This window comes from Theropithecus gelada, chromosome 13, assembly GCF_003255815.1.
Source record: "Theropithecus gelada isolate Dixy chromosome 13, Tgel_1.0, whole genome shotgun sequence".
In the NCBI taxonomy this organism is placed as follows: domain Eukaryota; kingdom Metazoa; phylum Chordata; class Mammalia; order Primates; family Cercopithecidae; genus Theropithecus; species Theropithecus gelada.
In genome coordinates this window covers 46,048-67,920 of record NC_037681.1, presented here as the reverse complement: position 1 = coordinate 67,920, position 21,873 = coordinate 46,048, and the positions used below count along the sequence as shown (strand labels likewise).

Here is a 21,873-nt window from a genome sequence, read left to right as displayed (position 1 = left end):
ACAGAGAGAGAACTACAATAAAACCTAGCTATATGAGTCCTTCCTCACTCTATTATGGTCAAGATAGAGACTCAGAGTGGTCTGCTCTCCACCCAGAGGTTGATTTTTAGACACTTATAAGCCCATTATTTCTGTGAAGTGAGCCATGACTGGAATTGGCTGCTGGTTAGTTTTGTTTAGTGACCTCAGTATGGTTTGTTAACACTCAGGATACAGAGATACATTTTTAGAATTAAGATTATTGTACTTTTTGCCTACAAAAAAAATGTTCCTATACAGGCAGTATAGGAAAATCTCAAATGCTTTTTCTAAGCCAGAAATAGTATTAAAGATATTTTACATTTTCTATATATTTCAGGGCAGTGGATTATAAAATGGAACAACTAGTCAGAATTGGAGATTTTAAAGGATTTATATTAATTTCACAGAAAATAGCAATAACCTCTGAAATCCAAGCATCTTAAAAAAATATGTGGTGAAAGTAGCATTTTCCAAAAAAAATGCTGCTTTGATTGGTAATAGAAGAAAACACAACAACATTCTCACCATTGAATTTCACATGATCTATGTTTCCATATGGGATAGGTGGTATATTAGTTCCTAGATCTGTTTTAACAAAGTACCACAAACATGTTGGCAAAAAACAATAAAAATTTATTTTCTCACAGCTCTAATGCCTGAAAGTCTGAAATCAAGGTGTCAACTAGGCCATGTCTTTTTTGAACCTATAGGAAAAGATCCCTCTTTGCCTCTTCTAGCTTTTGGTGACCCCAGGTATTCTTTGGCTCTTGGCACCAAAGCTCAAATCTCTGCCTCTGTCTTCACATCTTAACTTCTTCCTTCATGTCTTGCCTCTGTGTCTTCTCTTGTCTTCTTAAAGGGCCACCAGTCATGTTTGATTAAGGATTCACCACACTCTAGTGTGACCTTATCTTGGTAAACTAATTATATCTGCAAAGATTTTTTTTCCCCAAATAATCTTACATCCTTAGGTACTAGGGAATAAGACTTAAGCACAATTTGTAGGGGGACACAGTTCAACCTATAAAAGTAAGTAAAATGTAATTATTAATTTAATACCATTTTAGAATGGTTTTTCAAAACTAGCTTTAAGATTTACAACAGTGTCCTTTTATTTATTTTTGTTTTTTATTTCAATTATTTTTCTTTCTGACCCCTTTCAGTAGCATGGTTAATTAGGAGGACTGGAATTTTCAGGACCAGCAGTCTCCTACCTGGTAACAGCAACATCTATTTGCATTGGTATTTTCGAAGGTAGGATCAAGACTCAAAACTCTCTTTCTTAGCATCATAAGAAATGATCAGTTTGAAGAAACAAACACCTTCAAAAAATGAAATAAGTAAAAGAGTAAATAATACATTAAGTAGTAAAACATGAGGCATGTACAATTCTACACTGACCTCGTCATCACAGTTGATCTTGAATAAATCAGACAACTAAACACGGAGATCAAAGTTCGAAGGTAAATATCATTTTTGCTCAATTTTCTCTTCCAACCTTCTTTAAAAAATCTTATTCTTGAGAATTTCCCCAAAGATATTCAAATCAGGATTGGTGTGGAATTTTACCTAGATTTGTGTTCGTTTTCTTGGTCAATTAAGTATGACTTTAGTCTTAAATTAGTCAGTAGATTTAATGGGACTGCATACTCTATTTTTTAGTTGCTCCACAATTTTGTTTGTAAGACAAAAGCAATGTGGCATTGGCACCATTTATTCAGAATGTGTTCAATTCAGCATGACCTGCATCGGGCTGATACAGGAAGAATATTCATGTTCTTTCCCTCTTTAATGAAGGGTAGTGTTGTAGATGGGCACTCATGAGCAGCTCTGACACAGCCCCTATTACATAGTGACTATCTTTAAGAAGAGGACCAGGAAAATGTTAGACATAGTTACAGATTACCCTGGGACATTAAAAAAGGGGATCCAGGTTTTGCTCTTCTCACAGAATTTCCTTTTGAACTGTATACTGTGGAGGCCCAACGTACAGTCCAGATGAGAGTCTTAGGCTCTCACACAGAGCAAACAAGACACCAGAAACCATGACAGGACCTGGTTCTACATGATGAAAAGAATTGATGTTGTACTCATACTTGTAATAGGTTTGTTTGCCTGAAGCACAGCAAATCAATATACCAAGACACCAGGGATTGTAACAGGGAAAGGGTTTAATAATTGTAGGGCAGACAAATGAGGAAGCCTCAAATCTGCCTTCATAAGGAGTTTGGAACTAGGGATTTAAGGAGTTTGGAGTGGGACAAGGTTTGCGGATAGTTGATGGGTCAAATAGAGTAGGGTAGAGTCATGGAAATGAAAAAACTCCTTTTTCATGGTGAGTTGGTTCCTCTGTGGAGGTCTTCGAACTGGTTCACCTCAGCCCTTCTACTGGAAATCAGGCTGTAAAGTGCCTCAGCTATTCTTAAACAAAAAGCCTTATGATTGTGACATTAGTAATTCTATCCATAGGGACAATGGGGATGCAAATCAATTCTTAAACAAAAGCTTTAAGATTCTTAGATCAGAAACCCTATCCACAGAAACAATGGGGATACAAACGATCTGTATCGAGTGCTATGTGGCATTTGGCTACAAGGAAGTGGAGCAAAGTGCAACTTGCTTAATGCTTAATTATGACTCTATTTCTGCCTAGAATCCACCATATAATTTCTGTTAACCCTGTGAGGATGGTTTCAATACGCAAAGTTTGCTAAGCACCATTCAGAAAAAAATATATAAAATTAGCTTTTGTTTATTGTGACCCATTGTCTCAAGGGAATTTTTTCTTAGCAATCCTTTGATTGTAACAACTAGCTACCGGGAATTTCATATCCACTTACTGAGACATAAAATTATTTCCCATTTTCCTGTTGCCTTAAACTGAGCTATTACCTCTCCATCTGTAAGAGACACATTATTTTCTCTCAGTCAAGGTTGTTGGACTTGAGTCTTCTCATGGATTAATATATTAGGTGTCCTCCAAAGGGAAAATAAATTTATGTCACTTTGCTCACACAACATGCCTCCCCCGTACCTGCTGGCTCTTTCTACACTCCTGTACTCTCCAGGGGATTTGCATATTGTCCCCAAGGGAGGACCTTCCCTTGTGAGTCTGAGATAAAAGCTCAGCTCTAACCTTGCCTTGACTGATCAGGACTCCTCAGGTCACCTTATCACAATGAGGCTCCCTGCTCAGCTCCTGGGGCTGCTGGTGCTCTGGGTCCCTGGGAAGGAGAGAAGGAGATGAGGGAGGAGAATGGGGTGGGAAGGTGAGCTCTGGGGGCCCCTCTATCTCCCATGTGTTAGGTGTGCTTGCCTTATCCTCCAGGATGAGCCATGTGAGGTTTAAATCTGTGAGAGTGAGTAAAATTCTAGAAGGAACAAGGGCCTCTGCTCTGGTGAAGATTCTGACACAGAAAGGGGGTTATGATGTAGGTGATATCTAGAGACTTCTTTGTGCTTTGCAAATCTCTGTTTTTTGTTTTTTGTTTTTTAGAAATTGATAGATTTTAATGTAGAAATCAAAATAAGACAGAAACTAAAAATGACTTATTATGAAATAAATAACAAAAGAAAAACAATGAAAATGTCTCCTAATGTTTGTTTATATCCTTGCATTTTGCTCTCCTAATTTCAGGATCCAGTGAGGATATTGTGATGACCCAGACTCCGCTTTCCCTGCCCGTCACCCCTGGAGAGCCGGCCTCCATCTCCTGCAGGTCTAGTCAGAGCCTTGTGGACAGTGATGGAAACACCTATTTGTGCTGGTACCTGCAGAAGCCAGGCCAGTCTCCACGGCTCCTGATCTATAAAGTTTTTTTAACCAGTTTTCTGGGGTCCCAGACAGGTTCAGCAGCAGTTGGTCAGAGACAGATTTTACACTGAAGATCAGCAGGGTGGAAGCTGAGGATGTAGGATTTTATTACTGCACGCAAAGTACACAACTTCCACCCACAGAGATACAACCCCGAACAGAAACCTTCCTGCTTGCTCTGGCCCAGCTGCTCTTATTTCTTGTTGCCCAAGAAGCAGCTTAGCAGCTTATCTGAGTCTGCATCCGTGGAAGATGCTGCAGAACAGGGAATAATTTCCCATAACCATAAATAAGTGGTGGCTAGGTGTAGGTGTGGACTCTGGACCATGGGAGCCTCAGCTACAGCTAAGACACCCCTATTTATGCCCATCAGTGGCAGTGGCCCTTACATAAACAGTGCAAGAATGAGGGGATCCAAGTGCCCTCGGAGTAAACAAGCATAAAAGAAAGGAAAGGTGAATAAAAGCCCATGCTAATCCCACTGATTTTACCTATGTTTGTCTATATAATTTAGTCAACTTAACAGCCAGCCTATCGACACAGATTTTTGGCAATACATGTTGAATACATTTTGGGGTTTGGCAATTTTTGCTGTATTTTTAAGCATAAAATATTTAGTAATATTCAGAGATTGGTATTTTTCCACTTTCCCAACTTCCTTTATCTCTTATTTTCTACTTATCTCCCCACTCCACAAAGATAATAGAGATAGCATTCTACACGAACTGCCCTTCAAGGCTGCAGGGACACTCATGTCATTGGGAGGAGACCTGCTACAGTTTGGATGTTTGTGTCTCCCAGACTTCATGTTGAAATTTTATTCCCAATGTTGGAGGTCGGCCCCAGTGGGAGGTGTTTTGATCACGGGAAAAGATCCCTCATGAATATATCAATACCCTCCCTGGAGGGAGACGAAGTTCTCATTCTACTAGTTCCTGAGGGAGCTGGTTGTTAAAAAGAGCTGGGCACCTCCACTCTCCTTCTCTTGCTTCCTGTCTGGCCTGATCTTTGCACACACTAGCTCCCCTTTGTTTATCATCATGCGTGGAAGCAGCCTGAGGTTTTCATCAGACACTCAGTCTTCCGGCCAGCAGAATCATGAGCCAAATAAACCTCTTTTCTTTATAAACTACTCAGCCTCAGGTATTCCTTTACAGTAAAACTAAACACACTGTGCCAAGACCCTAGCATGTCCTGGCATCACCTGCTGCCACTGATGACCTTCAGGGCACTTTATGCCTTTGCCAGGTGACCCTCACTGGCACCAGTCACCAGAAGAATGGAAAGCTGCCTGTACTGCATGACTATTATCTTTTGATCAAGTGTGTCAGTCTGTTCTTGTGTTGCTAAGAAGGAATACCTAGGCTAGCTAATTTATAAGGAAAAGAAATGTTAATTGGCTCACAGTTCTGTAGGCTGTACAAGAAGCGTGGTGCTAGCTAGCATCTGCTTCTGGTGAGGCCTCAGGAAGCTTACAATCATGGAGGAAGGTGAGGCGGGAGCAGGTGTATCACATGGCAAGAGCAGGTGCAAGAGAGAGAGAAGGGGGAGGACCTGGACTCTTTTAAACAACCAGATCATCTGTGAACTAACTCATTGAGGAATCACTCATCACCAAGGGAATTGTGCTAAGCCATTCATGAGGGATGCACCCCTGTGACCCAACACCTCCCACTAGGCCCAACCTCTAACACTGGGGATTACATTTCAACATAAGATTTGCAGGGATCAAACACCCAAACCACAACACCAAGTCAAAGCTCATGGAGTTTCACATATCTACAGTCCATAATAATATCACATACTGATCCTGTTTTGACTTTCCCTGCTTTCTCATTCCCTCTGAGCAGTTACTCATTCTGCCCATCCACTCTCAGACTTTTGTGAAGTTGCTAATATGTGTTTTTATTTTCAGACTGATGTCTAGAAAATAAAATAAGCACTAGACAGTGCTTATCACTTTCCTATGTTTCTAAGCATAAAAGGTCCTGATTTCTACTTTAATTTTTCTTTTACTAGTATGGCAGGTATGGCAGGTGCCTGAGCTGATTGATTTAATACTTTACTAATATACCCACGTAGTGCTGTAAGTTCAATGCTATGCATTGACTGCTTTCTTACATTCCAGAAATTTTGATATTCCATGTTGTATTTTAGTACAAAATACTTTCTTATTTCATTTTTTTGTCTCTTCTTGATCCAGATTTCTTTTTAGTATTTTGTTAGTCTGTTTTCAAATATTTGGGGATTTTTCTTATGACTTTCTGTTGTGAATTTCAAATATAATTTTCTTGATTTCAAAAATATATTTTGCATAATTTGAATCTATTTAATTTTATCAAAATAGCTTGTGGCTCAAAATATTAAAGTGAAACCTAGGAGAGCCAGAGTAATGCCATTTTAAACACAGCTCCATCTTGAGACTAACAAGGCACATTCCTTGCCAGCCATGATCCATGGTCATAAGATGTTCATAGTTGAGGAAACAGCCTAAGGATACCTGCAAGGACACACTCCTACAGCAGCGGAAAGTCCAGATGTCCCAATCCCATAACCGTATGTGCTTTGAATATAACTATAAGTATGCTTTGATGTATTCACACACTAGAATGTCAGGAATAGTTTCCCTTAAATCAACAGAATAATAAAGTTTGTCATAATGTCTGCTCATCCGCATGTAAGCACAGCTTAGTTTAGTCTTTACATAGACAACACTCCTATATAAGAAAAACTTAAAATAAAGATGATGTACTCCTCTGCTTGCTTTCTGAGGACGCCTTACTCTGTAATGGAGTAGTTTTCAATAAACTCTCTCTTCTCACTGCACTTTGTGACTTTCCTTGAATTTCTTCCTGCATGAAATCCAAGAATCCTCTCTTGGAGTTTGGTTCAAAATCCCCTTTTCTCGTAACAATATGGTCTATTTTAGTAAACGTTTTGAAAAGATTAGGCAGTCTGGTGTGCTGGTGGAGTGTTCTCAAAGTGTCAATTATGTCCAGATGGTTTACTGTGTTGTCCAATTCATCTGCATCTGCACTGGCCTGAGAGGCACGGCTGCTACAGGCTGAACCTGCTGCAGAGCCCGTTTTTTTGGCCCCCGTCCCACTCAAGGCTGGCTGACTCCTGTATCAGTCGGTCAGTGAGCCAGAACAGTATTCCAAGGTACAGAATTTCTTGCCTCCAGAATCCATAAAGGCCTACCAGGTCCTTCCTGCCTTCAAAGACAAAGACACTTATTAGATACAATGGAATGAAATATGCATTCCTCTTCCCGTGAACTCTGTTTATGAAGCACACTTTACAGCTAGCTTATTCACTGGAGCATCATTTAGTGCCATTTAATGGCAGCTATAGAGCCAAGTGCCCAGAAATACCAACTACAGTGAAATACAAGCTGCAGGAAATCAGTCTTGCAACTACAGCCAAATAACTCTAGAACTGTTTCAAGTTCATCCTGATACTTGGAGACATTCTATCAATGAGCACCAGAGTTAGTGAGAGCTATTTCCTCCTAAGAATTAGCTGGGTGGAGCCCAGAAGAAAGCTTATTCACCACCTAGAGATTGACACACATCTTCATCATAAGAATCTCCATTGCATCAGCAGCATATGAATTGTGAAGAGTGACAGGCTGCAGTCACACTGTCTTCCACATTGATTCATAGTATTTCAGAATGTCACCCTTGTAAGCCAGGCAACACCAATATTTTATTTTGGTTTCACCAGCACAAAAGATATTTTGTGTCACTTTGCTTACATAAGAAGCCCACTCTTTGATCCCAGCTGGATCTTTCTTCACTACTGCACTCACCAGGGGATTTGCATGTTGTACCCTAGGGAAGACCTTCCCCTGTGAACCTGAGATAAAAGCTCATCTCTAACCTTGCTTTGAGTGATCAGGACTCCTCAGCTCACCTGCTCACAATGAGGCTCCCTGCTCAGCTCCTGGGGCTGCTGATGCTCTGGGTCCCTGGTAAGGACAGAAGAGAGGAGAATGGGACTGGAGGGTGAGCTCTGGGGATTCTACTGCCTCCCATTTGTGTTCTGTCCACATATCAGATGCAGATTTCTTGCCCTCCAGCAAAGGGAATTTAATATTTAGACCTGTAAGAACTAAGAACAAGCTACAAGGAAAAAGAATAGTGCACTGTTGAGAACTTCAAAAAGAAAGAGGCCACTTTGTGCCTTTAATTATTGGATCATTTTCAGATACTGGATAAATGTAGTGTATGAATCTAATCAAACACAAAAAAGTAGCCTAACATATACAATAAGACTAAATTATAAAAACATCTCACAATGTGTGTATGTAATGTACTTCTCACTGTTATTATTTTAGGATCCAGTGGGGATATTGTGATGGTCCAGAATCCACTCTCCCTGCCTGTCCCTCCTGGACAGCTGGCCTCCATCTCCTGCAGGTCTAGTCAGAGCTTCCTGCATAGTGATGAAAACACCTATTTGGATTGGTACCTGCAGAAGCCAGGCCAGTCTCCACAGCTTCTTATCTACACAATTTCTCACAAATTCTATGGAGTCCCAAGCAGGTTCAGTGGCAGCAGGTCAGGGACAGGTTTCACACCTAAATTCAGCAAGGTGGAGGCTGAGGATGTCGAATTTACTGCTGTGAACAGAGTCTTCAAGGTCCTCACACAGTGGTACAGCTCCAAATACAAACCTTCCTATTTGGGATGGCTCAGCTGTCCACAGGTGTTTGCATGGGAAGCCTGCATGGCAGATTCTGAGTTGGCTTCACAGGTAGATGTTAGATGACTGGAGGGAATAATTTGCAGAAAGATCCAGAAGGTTCTGGCCCCAACACTGTAACAGCCTTATTTCACATGGCTCAAGCAGAAGAATGAAGGTGATCAAAGTGATCCCTGAGCAACTAGACATGACAGAAGAGAGAGCTACCTTGAAAGTGCATTCTGATCCTCCCTGAGTTTCCTGCATTTGTCAATGAGATTTAGTCAGCCTAACAGCAAGAAAATTGAGGCATACTCATGGCTACAAAGGTTGGGTATATGTTAGGATTAGCAGGTTTTTTTATATTTTTAACACGATAATATTTGGTAATACTCAGAAATTGGTATTTTCCCACTCTTTAACTTCCTACCTCTCCATTACCAGTTATACCAAACCGCCACTTACATGCCTGTGATTTCACTCTACACAAGCTATACTCAGCGAGAGTATGGCTCACAGCAATTGGTGAAAATGTTTAGTTTGCAAATATCTAAATAGACTTTGTCATTTCATAGCGGATATAACATTTTATCCCAAAAGTCTTTGATTTGCCTCAACTGCCTTTTGTGAGAGAAAAGGAGAGTTCTTAGAATCACAAGTGGATTTTGAAAATAAAAGTATAAGCCATTTGGTGACAACTGCAGAGGGGAGTGCCCACAAATTTCAGCTGTACAGTACTGATACCTCCAGCTGGGGTAATCAGCCATCCAACCACAGCCAGAATGTTACTAGGCAGCCCAGAAACAGTTCAAGGGCATTTTCACATAACTTTAAAAAAAATCTTTATACAGTATCTGAGCTGCTTTAGTTCGGAGGATCTAAAATTTGGCATTATAATTTTTCATTACTTCTGCTGTGTGTACCTCCGTCTAGTCCTTATGTCAATACAACCCCAGGGTGAAGTCAGGTCAAATTCATGAGAGCCATATTTACCCTGTTCCAAGTTCTGGTTTAAAGATTTGCATTTGCTTATCAAATTGAAGATATCAGTGCTATGAAAATGGATATTCATAAAACACCCCCTCTCCTTCACAAATGTTAACATTGGGGTACATTTCATAACCTATTTCTCATTATCTCTTCTTTTTTGTTGTTGTCTTCTACAATTTCTGGTGGTAGTTGAATTACAGTTATGACCAATACTATGAGTCTGAATCCAAGGCAAATTGCTTTTAACTAATCTTGAAAACTTAGCATTAATCCAGAAACAACGATGTCACTGTTATGTAGGGGCATACTTAGGATTAGCTTTATTGACCAGCAAATAGTCAGTTAACTATTTCCATGGAATCAACAAGTTTTTCCTTCTATTTTACTCTAAATAGTTAATTTTTGTATAACAGATTTCCTAGGATATTCTGGTTAGTATAAATTCTCATAGTTTCAAATTTCACCTATGGCTCTCAGGATTCCAGAATATAAGAAAGGCAATCATTCTTTGGGTTGAGAAAATTCCTAATTTGTGAGAGCAAGAGTATAAAATAAGAGTAAAATTTGACTAAATTAGTTTTTAGTAAGTTGTTGTAGGCTCTAGTTTTTTGTTAAACTTTATAATTTTATCCCATAACTACTTCCAGGAGTTCATAAGTCATTTTATTTTATTCTATTTTATTTCTCTTTATTTTATTACTGATCCTTATTTTTCTATTTGGCATAAAAAGTGTTATAGAAGAACCAGTAGGAACATTTCTAGAATTACGGAAAGATGAGGACTGTTGCTACTCAAAGACCACTGAAACAGTGGGCTACCCGCGGCTCCCGCACAAGAAAGATCAAGACAGAGGGGAAGTTTACAACCCGGAGTCCCCTGCTCCCTTAAGGCAGAAAGTCACCATTTCCACTTTCTGATGAAGATATTTTCTCATTATGATCTCATTATAACTAAGAGTGACCACCAAACACTTCATTTGCCTATTGCATCTTACTTTATCTAATGTTTTTGATTGTTGTTCATCGGAAATAAAACAAAGTGGTTAAAACACAATTTTGGTTGATTTCAGAAATTAGTGTAAGGGATTTAATTTGGTCTTTGATTTTTTCTGAAGCTCTTAAAATTTATTTATTTAAAGTTTATGTAAGTATTTTATAGATTCTTGAAATTATTTAAACTGGAAGAAAAAACATTGAATTTGAGAATTCTAAGTTCATATTCTCCATTTTCCTGCAAGTAAGTGTAAAAGCACATGATATACATATATATATATATGTAATTATATATATTACATGAAATCAACTAAAATTGTGTTTTAACTACTTTGTTTTATTTCCAATAAACAACAATCAAAAACATTAAAGTAGGATATAATAGGTGAACGAATTGTTTGGTGGTCACTCTTAGTCACAGTGAGATAATAATGAGACAATATCTTCATGAGAAAGTGGAAATGGTGGCTTATGAACCCCCTAACAGAATTTGACAAGAAAGTTGAACTACAAGAAAACAGATCTATATAAGTCTGTCCTCATGTAGTTGAATGTGGCCAAGACTGGAGACCCACAGTGACCTGCTTCCCACCTGGATCTAAACATAGGCTGTTCTTACAAATTTTATCAATTCTTATCTTTGTCCAGTGTGGAGTGATCCACTTTAGCTGCTGTTGTCAACGTTTTGGCATGGTGTATTAATATACAGAAGGGGGAGATTCCCGTTTAGAATTCAGAATATTATACTCCTAGTCTACTGACAGTATGAGAAAATTTCAAAGGCTTTTTCTGATGAAAGAATTCTTACAAAATTTTACATGTTCTGAATACTTAAGGGCAACAGATTTTGAGATAAAATAACCAATTACAAGGCAGACTTTTTAAAGATTTATCATTACTTTTTACTGGTAATAGCAATACTCTGAAATTCAAAAAAGATTATTTTGTAAGCATAATATTTTTAATAATTGATTTATGATCAAAGAAAACATGACAAATCTCTCACTGTTACTCATTTTCCCACAATTCAAGTTGCTATATTAGATAGTGGAAATAACTAATTATTTTTTAAGAAGCTATGTTTTTAAAGAGCTCATTTTTAGAGTAGTTTTGGAAGGTGCGGATTCTCCTATCTTTCTCTGACATGGGCAAAACCTCCCCAGTTATCAACATCCCCCACCATAGTGAACCTACATTGATACAACATTATCACCCAGAGTTTAGATTAGGGTTTCTTAGTTTAAATTAGGGTTCACTTATGATGTTATACATGTTACAGGTTTTTAAAAATGTCTAATAGGAAATATCCATCTTTGTAGTATCAGACATAGCAGTTTCACTGCCCTAAAAATTGTTCATCTCCCCCATTCATCCCCCACCCTCCAAATCCCTAACTACCACTGATCCTTTAACTGTCTCTATGGTTTTGTCGTTTACAGAATATCATACAGTTAAAATAATATAATATGCAGTCTTTTCAGATTGACTTTTTCACTTAGTAATATGCATTTAAATTTCCTCCGTGTTTTTTCATGGTTTGATAGCTTGTTTATTTTAGGCAATGAATAATATTCCATTCTCTGGATGCTCAATTGTGCTGGATGCACAAGAATTGACACTGAATTAAATCAATTAATTTTTAACTACTGAATCAGCCTTTCATACCTAGCATAAATCCAACTTGGCATACTATATTGTACAGTATGTACAATTATACATACATATTGTACAATTTTTTGTACATTGTTGTAGTCAATTTGCTAATACTTTGTGGAGGATTTTTGCATCTATTTTCATGAGAAATAATTGTAGTTCTATTTTCTTGTAATGTCTTTGCCTGGTTCTGTTAGTAGACTAGTATTTCCCTCACAGAATGACTTAGGAAGTATGCCCTTTGTTTCTATCTTGTGAAATAGATTGAGAATTTGAAGAATTTCTTCCTCAAACATTTGGTAGAATTCACCATTGAATCCATCTGAATCTGGTGCTTTATTTTTTAAAACGGTTGTTAGTTATTTATTCAATTTATTAAATATATAAAATATTTGTAGGCCAGTTTATGCTGTCTGTTTCTTTTAGTTAGTTTTGGTAGATTCCTTCTTTCAAGGACTTTGTCCATTTCATCAAAGTTATCAAGTTTGGTTCATAGCATTGTTTATAATATTCCTATAACATCCTTTTAAGCTTCATGGGATCTGTAGTGATGTCCCCTCTTTCAGTTCTGCTATTAGTAATGTGTGTGCTTTCTGTGTTTCCTTAGCTTGGCTTGAGACTTACCAATATTATTTGTATTTTCATAGTATTAGTTTTCAATTTTTTTTTCTGTTGACTTCCTGTTTTCAATTTTTTTATATCTGCTCTAATATTTATTTCCTTTCTTCTGCCTAATTTAGATTTAATTTGATCTTCTTTTTCTAATTTCATACAGCGAAAACTTAGATGACTGATTTTAGATTTTTCTTCTTTCTAATTTATACATTTGATTATATGAATTTCCCTCTCAGCACTTCCTTTTGCTATATTCCACAAATATTGATGAGTCATGTTTTTATTTCCATTTAGATCAAAATCTTCTAAAATTCTCCTGAAATTTCTTCTTTGACTCTTTTGTTATTTGGAAGTGTGCTGTTTAATCTCCACATATTTGGGTATTGTCTGCATTTTGGTATTGATTTATATTTTAATCCCATTGTGGTTTGAGAGAAGGCACTGAGTGATTTCTATTTTTTTAAATATGTTACTGTGTGTTTTATGACCCAGAATTAAGTCTATCACAGAGAATATTCCATGTGATCTTGAAAAAATACGTGTTTGGACAAAATAGTGTGCAAATGGCAATTATACAGAGTTCATTGATAGTGTTGTTGAGTTTGACTGTTTTTATGGGTTTTCTGCCCGCTGGATCTATCTATTTATGATAGTGAAGTGTTGAAGCCTTTAACTATAATCGTGGACTCAGCTGTATCTTCTTGTAGTTCTATCAGTTTTTGCCTCATTTATTTTGACAGTCTGTTGTTAAGCTCACATATGTTAAGCATTGCTTTGTCTTCTTGAAGAATTTGCCCCTTTTTCATTTGTAATGCTCTTTCTGTCCATGATAACTTTCCTTGCTTTGAGATCTTCTTTTCTGAAATTAATATAGTACTTGTGGTTTCTTTTGATTAATATTAGCATGGTATATCTTTCTCCATCATGTACTTTTCAATCTATATGTACCTTGATGTTATAATTAGATTTATTATAGACACCATAGAGTTGAATCTTACTTTTTGTTATACTCTAATAATATATCTTTTAACTTGTACATTTAGACACTTTATGCTCCAACTAATTATTGGTGCCTTGGATTAATGTCTACCATATTTTCACTGTTTTCTATTTATTGTCCTTGGGTTTTTTTTTTCTATTTTTATCTTCTACTTGTTTCTGCCTTTTTATGGTTTTAATTTAGCATCTTATACATTTCTATTTTCTCTCCTTTATTAGCACATTAGATTTTTTAACCACTTTTAGTGTTGTTCTGAAGTTTTCAAGATACATTTACAACTAATCCAAGCCTACTTTCAAATACTCCTATAACATTTCATAGGTCATGTGAGTACCTGATAATAACAAACTATTCCTAATTTTTTCCATTTGTTGCATTATTGTCATTCATTTCACTTATATGTAAGTATAAATAAGTATGCATATATGTGTATATGTATTTATATATGTAAATGTATACATCAGCATGCATAATAATCACATTACTATTATTTTGAAAAAATTTATATCAGTTAAGAATAAGAAAAATATGTTCCTTAATTTTTCCTTCACTTATTTCTTCTTGATGCTCTTCTTTTATGCAAATTCAAATTTCTGACCAAACTATATTCCTTCTCTCAAAAGAACTTTTATTTTTCTGTTTTTACAAAGCATGTTTACTGGCAACAAATTTTCCAAATTTTTGTTTGTCTGAGAAAGCCATCATTTATCATTTCCTTTTGAAGGATGATTTCATAGAAAACAGAATCCTAGGTTGGTGGTTTTCTGCTCTCAGCACAAAACACGTCACTCTCCTCTCCTCTTGCTTGCATGAAGTGAAGAATCCTTCCTGTTTCGCAGAAGTTGGATACAATATTTACATTTGCTCCTCTATACAAAAGGTTTGTTTCTCTTATGTTCATGCTCTTTCTCTCTCTCTTTTCAATACTTTTTCTTTGTTTTTGACTTCCTATAGTTTAAAAATTATATGCTCAAGTGTTTTTTGTTTTTGTTTTTGTTTCTTTGTTTGTTTTGCTTGTTTGCTTATTTTGGCATTTATACTGCTTGGTGTTTCCTGATCTTCCTGGATCTGTGGTTCGATGTCTGACATTAATTTAGAAATATTTTCAGTCAATACTGTTTCCTTTATCACCCCTCCACCCCGTCCTCCTCCTTTTTCTTCGTGTTCGTTAACCTATTTGCCTTTTGCCCAAGAGTACTTGCTGGCAGCACTTGCAACTACGGTGTTTACCTCAAGAAGAAAGTGAGAATGTGACCAACATTCCACAACGATACTGTGATTGAAGCAGACAACAGAAATGGAAAGAAAACTAAGAAGCCATATGTCATTGTGGACCCTAATGAGAAGATGGGAGCAGTGGACTCAGCTGATTTGATGCTCACTTCTTCAGAAAGCACAAGATTTGGTCTAAGGAAGTATTTCACTACCTTCTAAACATTACAGTGCTGACTGAACCTCCACATCCTGTTCAAGAAGGATAATCCTGAGCACACGATTAGCCATGTAAACTTCAGACTGACATGGATTGAAAAAATGCTGTTAAAGCATCACAAGCCAGGACAGCAAAGTCTTCCAGGTCACCCTTGCTCTGATGATGTCATACCTCTTCACCTGTATGGAATACCTTTCCCCAAGAGCATACCACCAACATCAGGCAAACGAAATCCAACAGGTCGCTGCAAAGTTTGCTGCTTGTACAAAGACAAGCCTAGCGAGACAACCTGAAGAGAAATGTGATATTTTTGTGTGGAATGTGATATTCCACTTTATGTTGTTCTTGCTTTGAAATTTATCACACAAAAAATTATTAAATACTGATTATCATATACATTTCTGTTACATTAGGATTAGAGACAAGTTCTGTTTAGAAATAATTCCAAGAATAGATTTTATATTTTACTTCAGATTGAAAATCAGTCAGATTTGCTTCATCCTCAAAGAGTGTGTTTATGTAAAATCACATGAATGCCGGCAGAAAACTGGACTTTTTTTTTTCTAAAGAGAAAAAGGGTTAAACAATGTAACGCCTTTTGTATCTGTCCCACAGTTCTTGGGCCTTTGGTTTTCAGTCTTTGTTCTCTTTTCTTTTCAGTTTTGGAGATTTCTGTCAATATACACTCAAAATCAGACTCTTTTTTTCTCAGCCATACCCTGTCCTTTCTGTTACAGTGTTCTGTTTTGTTTTGTTTTTTAATCTCTAGTATTTTTTTTCTTTTTTTGCTTTTTCTTGGGATCTTCATCTTTCAGTTTACATTTCTCCTCTTTTAAAAATTACAACATCCCTGCCATGTCTGGTTTCGATGCTTGCTTGATCTCTTCAAACCGTGTCTTTTTGCCTTTTATTATGCCTTATAATTTTTACTTGATAGCCAGATAAAATACATTGGGTGAAGGGAAGTGCTAGAAATAGGCCTTTAATAATATGGGGGTAAGGTGTAGGGGAAGAGAAGCATTCTATACTCCTATGCTTAGGGTTCAGTGCTTTAGTGAGCTTATGTCTGTGGACTGTTAACATCACAAGTGTCTCTTTGCTTCTTTCTCCACCCATGTAGGTGGGACAGGATGCTAGACCTGGATGGAGTTGAGAATTTCTCTTTCCCCAGTCAGTTAGACAATAATAAAACTGTATGTAGCACATTAGGCTGGGTAAATAGTTTCTCCCTAGAGCTGAGCTTAAGAACAGAGTGCTCTGACTTCCTCCCTATATAATTGTGTCATGATTTTTGGTTTAATCAACTTAATGTGCTTCTATTAGTGAGAAAGCTATAGTCACCCCAAGAAACGTGAATCGTATTTAATATATGAAAAAAATTACTATCCTGTGTATGCTATAGTTCTGTGGTTTTCCTTGTAGGTTCTCAAACCTTGGATTATGTGTTATAAAAACACATTTTGCATTTCTGCTTGTACACTTGATATTGTATAATAAACAGGTAAATTGCATGAAATTAACCCTTTCAAAAGTTGCATGATTTTTCATAATATGAAAATAGCACAATTTATCTAGCCATCTCTTACTGATAGGCATTCAGATGTTTCCTTAGACAACACGGAGTTTTTATTTCTATACGCAATTTTCTTAGTAGTAAGTTTGGGCCAACAAGTATACATATTCTAAATTTCACTCCAATAGTGAGCAGAGATTACTTAGGAAAGTCTGTAGAAATCCACATTGCAGCCACCAAAGTAATGGCTTTTCCATCCCCCTCCATTCCCACCAGCAGAGGGAGGCATAAGGCTTTAAGTTTTTTTGCCAATTATTTCATGGAAAAGGGCAATTAATTTTTTTCCAAGGTTTTCAAGTAATAAAGCTTATGTTTTTTTTTACTTTTTGTTTTTACATAGTTATAGGTTCACGGGAAGTTGCAAAGAAATATACAGAAGTCTCATGCATCTTCATTCAATTTTCTCCAATGTTGACTTCTTTCAAAGTATAGTACAATACCAAAGACAGGAAATTAACATTGGTGTCATCCATAGAACTTATTCAGTTTTCACAAGTTACACATGCACACAATTTTTGTTTGTTTATGTGATTGTGTTTATGTGTGTGTAGCTCGATGTGAATGAATCATGTATGTGGCCTTCTATAACCACCACTGTAATCAAGAAACTCAGCTAAATCATCACCACAAGACTCCTGGTGTTACCCTTTTACAGCCACCCTCACCTTCTCTACCCCATCCTTAACCCTTGGCAAACAGCACGTAGAAGACATCATACCATAAGTACCATTCGAGATTGGCTTATTTCGCTGAGTATAATACCCTTGAGGCTCATCAAAGTTGGGTATAGCAATAGTTTATTGCTTTTTATTTCTGAATGTATTCTATGATATGATTACCCCAGTTTATTTAACTGTTTACTTACTGAAAGACATTTGGGTAATTTCCTTGATTTAGTTACTATAAATAAAGCTTCTGTGAACATTTGTGTACAAGTTTCTGCATAATAATGTTTTATTTCTCTGAGATAATTGCTCAAGAGTTCATTTGCTAAATTGCTTAAGTCCACTTTCAATTTATTACAACCCTTTAAGAGAGATTTCTTTTCAGATCAAAAACTTCGATTTAGGTGAGGTGTAATTTATTAATTTTTCATTTTATGGATTATTTTTCTTATTTAAATTTGCTTTCTTTATCATTTTGTGAGATGTCTTTGTTATAGTTTATTTTTATTTTTATATGTATTGATTTTCTTCAGTGTATAATTTTGTGTTTGACATTGATTTGAAACTTCTACTTAGAAACTTTATATTAGGTTTCTGTTGCTTTCTTTATATATTTATTTTTTGTTTCTTTTAGAATTCCTTTTTCTTCTGGCTTACAAATAGTCTCTTTAAATACCAAGTCAGATATATATTCATATAAATTCTTTGTTATATAATTTTTATAGATTTATCTTTTAATATTTATGTATTTAATAAATATGTAATTCATATATATGTTATGGTGGGGTGTTTTAACATATCTTCACTTAAACATATTGACATTCTGGTCATTATGTTTTTACATTTTATTTCATATGTTATTTTATTAAATTCTATAATTAAAACACATCAACTATCCATGTATATTGGGTGCCTGTTTTCTGTCCTTTCTATAATTATCTGTAATTGATTTTTTTGCCTTTTATTCTGAACTCTATTCCTTTACTAAGCTTACCTTATGTGTCTTTGACTCCATTTATTTCTCTGCCTGATTATATTTTTTCTATGTTATAATTACTAGTTCTGCTTTACTTTTTAAATCCTGTACCTGTAGCCAGACACATTTATTTTACCTATTATTTTCTTGCTAATTATCTCATCCTTGAAAATAAATTTAAGTGCTTTTTTTTAGTGTGTCTTCTAATTTTACAATCATTTGCTGCAGAAAATACTTTTGTTTTACAAGAGTACATCATTTTCAGAGGAGTTATCTAATTTATTATTTACTTGCTATGTATTTTTGTCAGTCATATAGCTCTCTCCCATGGTGTATTTGTAATTTTTCAGTATTAATTCACTTCAAATTACTTATCCTTGATGGGGTTGCTTTATCCAAGTCTTCTATTTGCCAAAATATGGTATAGTTCAATATTTCTTGATTGCTCCAAACACATGTGGGTGCATTTTATCATTACCTTACCTACCTCCACCTCAGAACTGAGTCTGAGGACTGTGTCCTTGCAGGTTGTGTTTAGTAGGTCTTTTTTATCGCTTGGTTGCTGGAGAAAGAGTAGAAGACAGAGGACAGGACAGTGGACAATTTAAAGTGGTCAAGTTTGTCTCTATTTTCTACAGGCTTCTTAATGATCAGTCTTCTTGGCGGCCTAAAAAAAAAAAAATGCAAATTTCACCCCAATCATTTGCCTTTTACTTCCTACCTCTGCTTCTGTCCTCCTCCACCTAGAGTTGTAGGAGGGGGAAAGGATCAGGGATTGTCCCAACCCTAATCATGGCACAAAAGTGCCAAGAGTTCAGGTGAATTTTTTCAGGACTTTCCTCATGGCATACCGGCTCCTCTGAAATATTTTGTCTTTCTTTTCAATCCACAAATTGATGTTTGCCCTGTTTTCCAGAGATATCTACTAGACATCTGAAAGGTTGAAGTATGAAAACTTCTTAAATTTCTTGAAAATGTTCTTTGTTTCTTCAAGGAATACTCAAATTCCATTATTCCTACTTTCTTCTAGGGGAATAAAGCTAGGTAAGCCTAATTTAATTATTTAGGAAAAACAAGAGGGTTACAGAATTTTCCACTCAAACTCACCACACTAATCTAAGTTCCCACTCTTCATCTCCGTTGCCCTAAGGTGTAGCTGGAATTCTCAGGTGTTCATTTTCAACTGTTTATAAAAATGTAGATTTAAGGTGTAGAAAAACCATTATTGTAATTCTACCTAGATCCTTTGGGAAACCACTAATTTATTTTAGTCTAAATAAAATAAAATTTTAAAAACATAAAAACAATCCTCAGAGTGATAAAAGAAAACTTTTAGTTAAGTAGAGCTAATATGCATGTTAATATCAATGAAAAATAGAACTGAGTAATCAGGGACTCAAGTGCACAGCTGGAAGCAGTGTAGAGGGACCTCTCTGGCCCTGAACTCCATCACAAGTAACAGAATAGAATCCTGGAGTGGAGCTCATGGAGAAGTGATGATTGGCATCATGCTCCCTGGCTTTTCAAGTTCCTTGTAGCCTTTTGTTGGTGTCCGCACTTTTGAAGATGCAGTCCCCTCTTCCAGACATTTTAGACTGGTTTTGGTGGGGGAAAACCTTCACCTATTGGGGGGTGAGAGTGCCAGCTGACTGGTGTGGACACCCTCTCTTGCTGTAGGAGGAGATGGAGTTCCTTAGCTCTCAGTTTCCAGTGGCAAGGCAGATGGAACCAGCAGGAATTGGGGGATGGTTATTCTCCACTCTGAATAGGATCCACTACAATGACTCTTCTGCCCCTGAGGGACTCTGGTGGATAGAGCATTGGTTTCAGGACTAAGCAGATGGAGAGACCCTGCCTTGTCCACACTGAGGCAAGTTCCTTGATTAGTTTAGTTTTCCAGTCTTCATCAAGGTTTCATACTCACTCCTCTCATCCTTTCCAGATCATGATAACATTTATAGACTTGTTTTAAATACCACTCACTCAGTGGAACAAACTTCCCCTTCCCATATGAACCAGTTTCATAAAAGCCACCCAACTTGCTTTCTCTGTCTCACAATGATAACAATTTAAAACGCATGATTATTGATAATGATCGAAAATTTTAATTTTGAATAATCAAAAGTATTTCTGAAATAACATATCCAAATGGCAGGGCAGCCCCAGTACACTCCTCCACATGGTATCTCAAGTAGACTGGCAGGCAAAGATCCAATAGAAAAAGTCACAAAATCCCTTGGGACATGCTTGAGCTACCCTAGGAAATGTTTTGTTAGCCCCAACTCCCACTGGGTGAAATAAGAGCAGGTGTCCCCTTTGAGCACCAACCCAAACTTTTCTGAGCTGATTTGCATGTTGGGTCATTAGGCAACGGTCCAAGCTGCTTAGAGCATCCTTAAAGGCAGCTTGTCAGGGGCCCTGAGGAGCAGCCTCTAGTTCAGCTCTCAGAGATGGGGTCCTGGGCTCCTTTCCTGTGGATCCTCCTGCTCTGGTCTCCAGGTGAGGGGGTATAGAGAAACATCGGGCCAACTCATGTGGCCACCATTGTTTTTTGTTCTTGGTTGGGTTTTTGGTTGTTGGATTTAAGGCATTCATTGGAGGTTGTAAGTTCCCCAGTTATCTTGTGTTTTCTGGTTACTCAAGATGCTGCATATGACTGTGGTTACAAGTTTCACCAATGCATGGGCCTACCTGGGGACAGTCTCAGTATATCTGATATAGTTTATTTGTCTTTATCATTTCAGGCTGCAATGGGGACATTGTGCTGACCCAGTCTCCAGCTTCTTTGGCCGTGTCTCCAGGGCAGAGGGCCACCATCACCTGCAGAGCCAGTGAGAGTGTCAGTTTATTTGGAATAAACTTCATTCACTGGTATCAGCAGAAACCAGGACAACCTCCTAAACTCCTGATTTACCAAGCATCCAATAAAGACACTGGGGTCCCAGCCAGGTTCAGCGGCAGTGGGTCTGGGACCGATTTCACCCTCACAATTAATCCTGTGGAAGCTGACGATGCTGCAAATTATTACTGTCTGCAGAGTAAGGATCTTCCTCCCACAGTGCTTTAGGTCTAAACAAAAACCTCCCCAGGCAGCTGCTCCCTGAGGCTCTAATCCCTCAGATGTGGCTTTTTATCCAGGTCCATCAGCCTGCTGTCATAGGCTTGTTTGAACAAAGGGTCAAACTATCAGAAAATCCTTAAACTGATGTTTGTGTGTGTGCACGTGTGTGTGTTACAACCAGCTTTATAATTTAATAATTTCTTTACTGCATCAGGACCTCTCAGAAATTTTCTACTTCTCAATGTATATTTTTATGTCAAAGACCCTTACCAACAGAAGAATTTCAAACTTTAAGAAAATTTTGCAGTCATTTTTTAAAAATGCTCTGAATAATCAAAATTATTAGCTATATCTTTCAGATATAGGTGACCTTCTCACCTGAATTTTGACTTTT

The 21,873-nt window shown here is 37.0% G+C and overlaps 1 pseudogene and 1 gene segment (V, D, J or C); both read left to right on the top strand.

Moving 5' to 3' along the window:
* The first annotated feature begins 3,199 nt into the window (after positions 1–3,199).
* LOC112605282 lies at positions 3,200–4,058 on the top strand (annotated as a pseudogene).
* A 16,810-nt stretch (positions 4,059–20,868) lies between these two features.
* LOC112605281 lies at positions 20,869–21,485 on the top strand. The segment is given in 2 exon segments: positions 20,869–20,917; positions 21,163–21,485. Coding segments are annotated over 2 exon segments (372 nt in total).
* Positions 21,486–21,873: the final 388 nt, after the last annotated feature.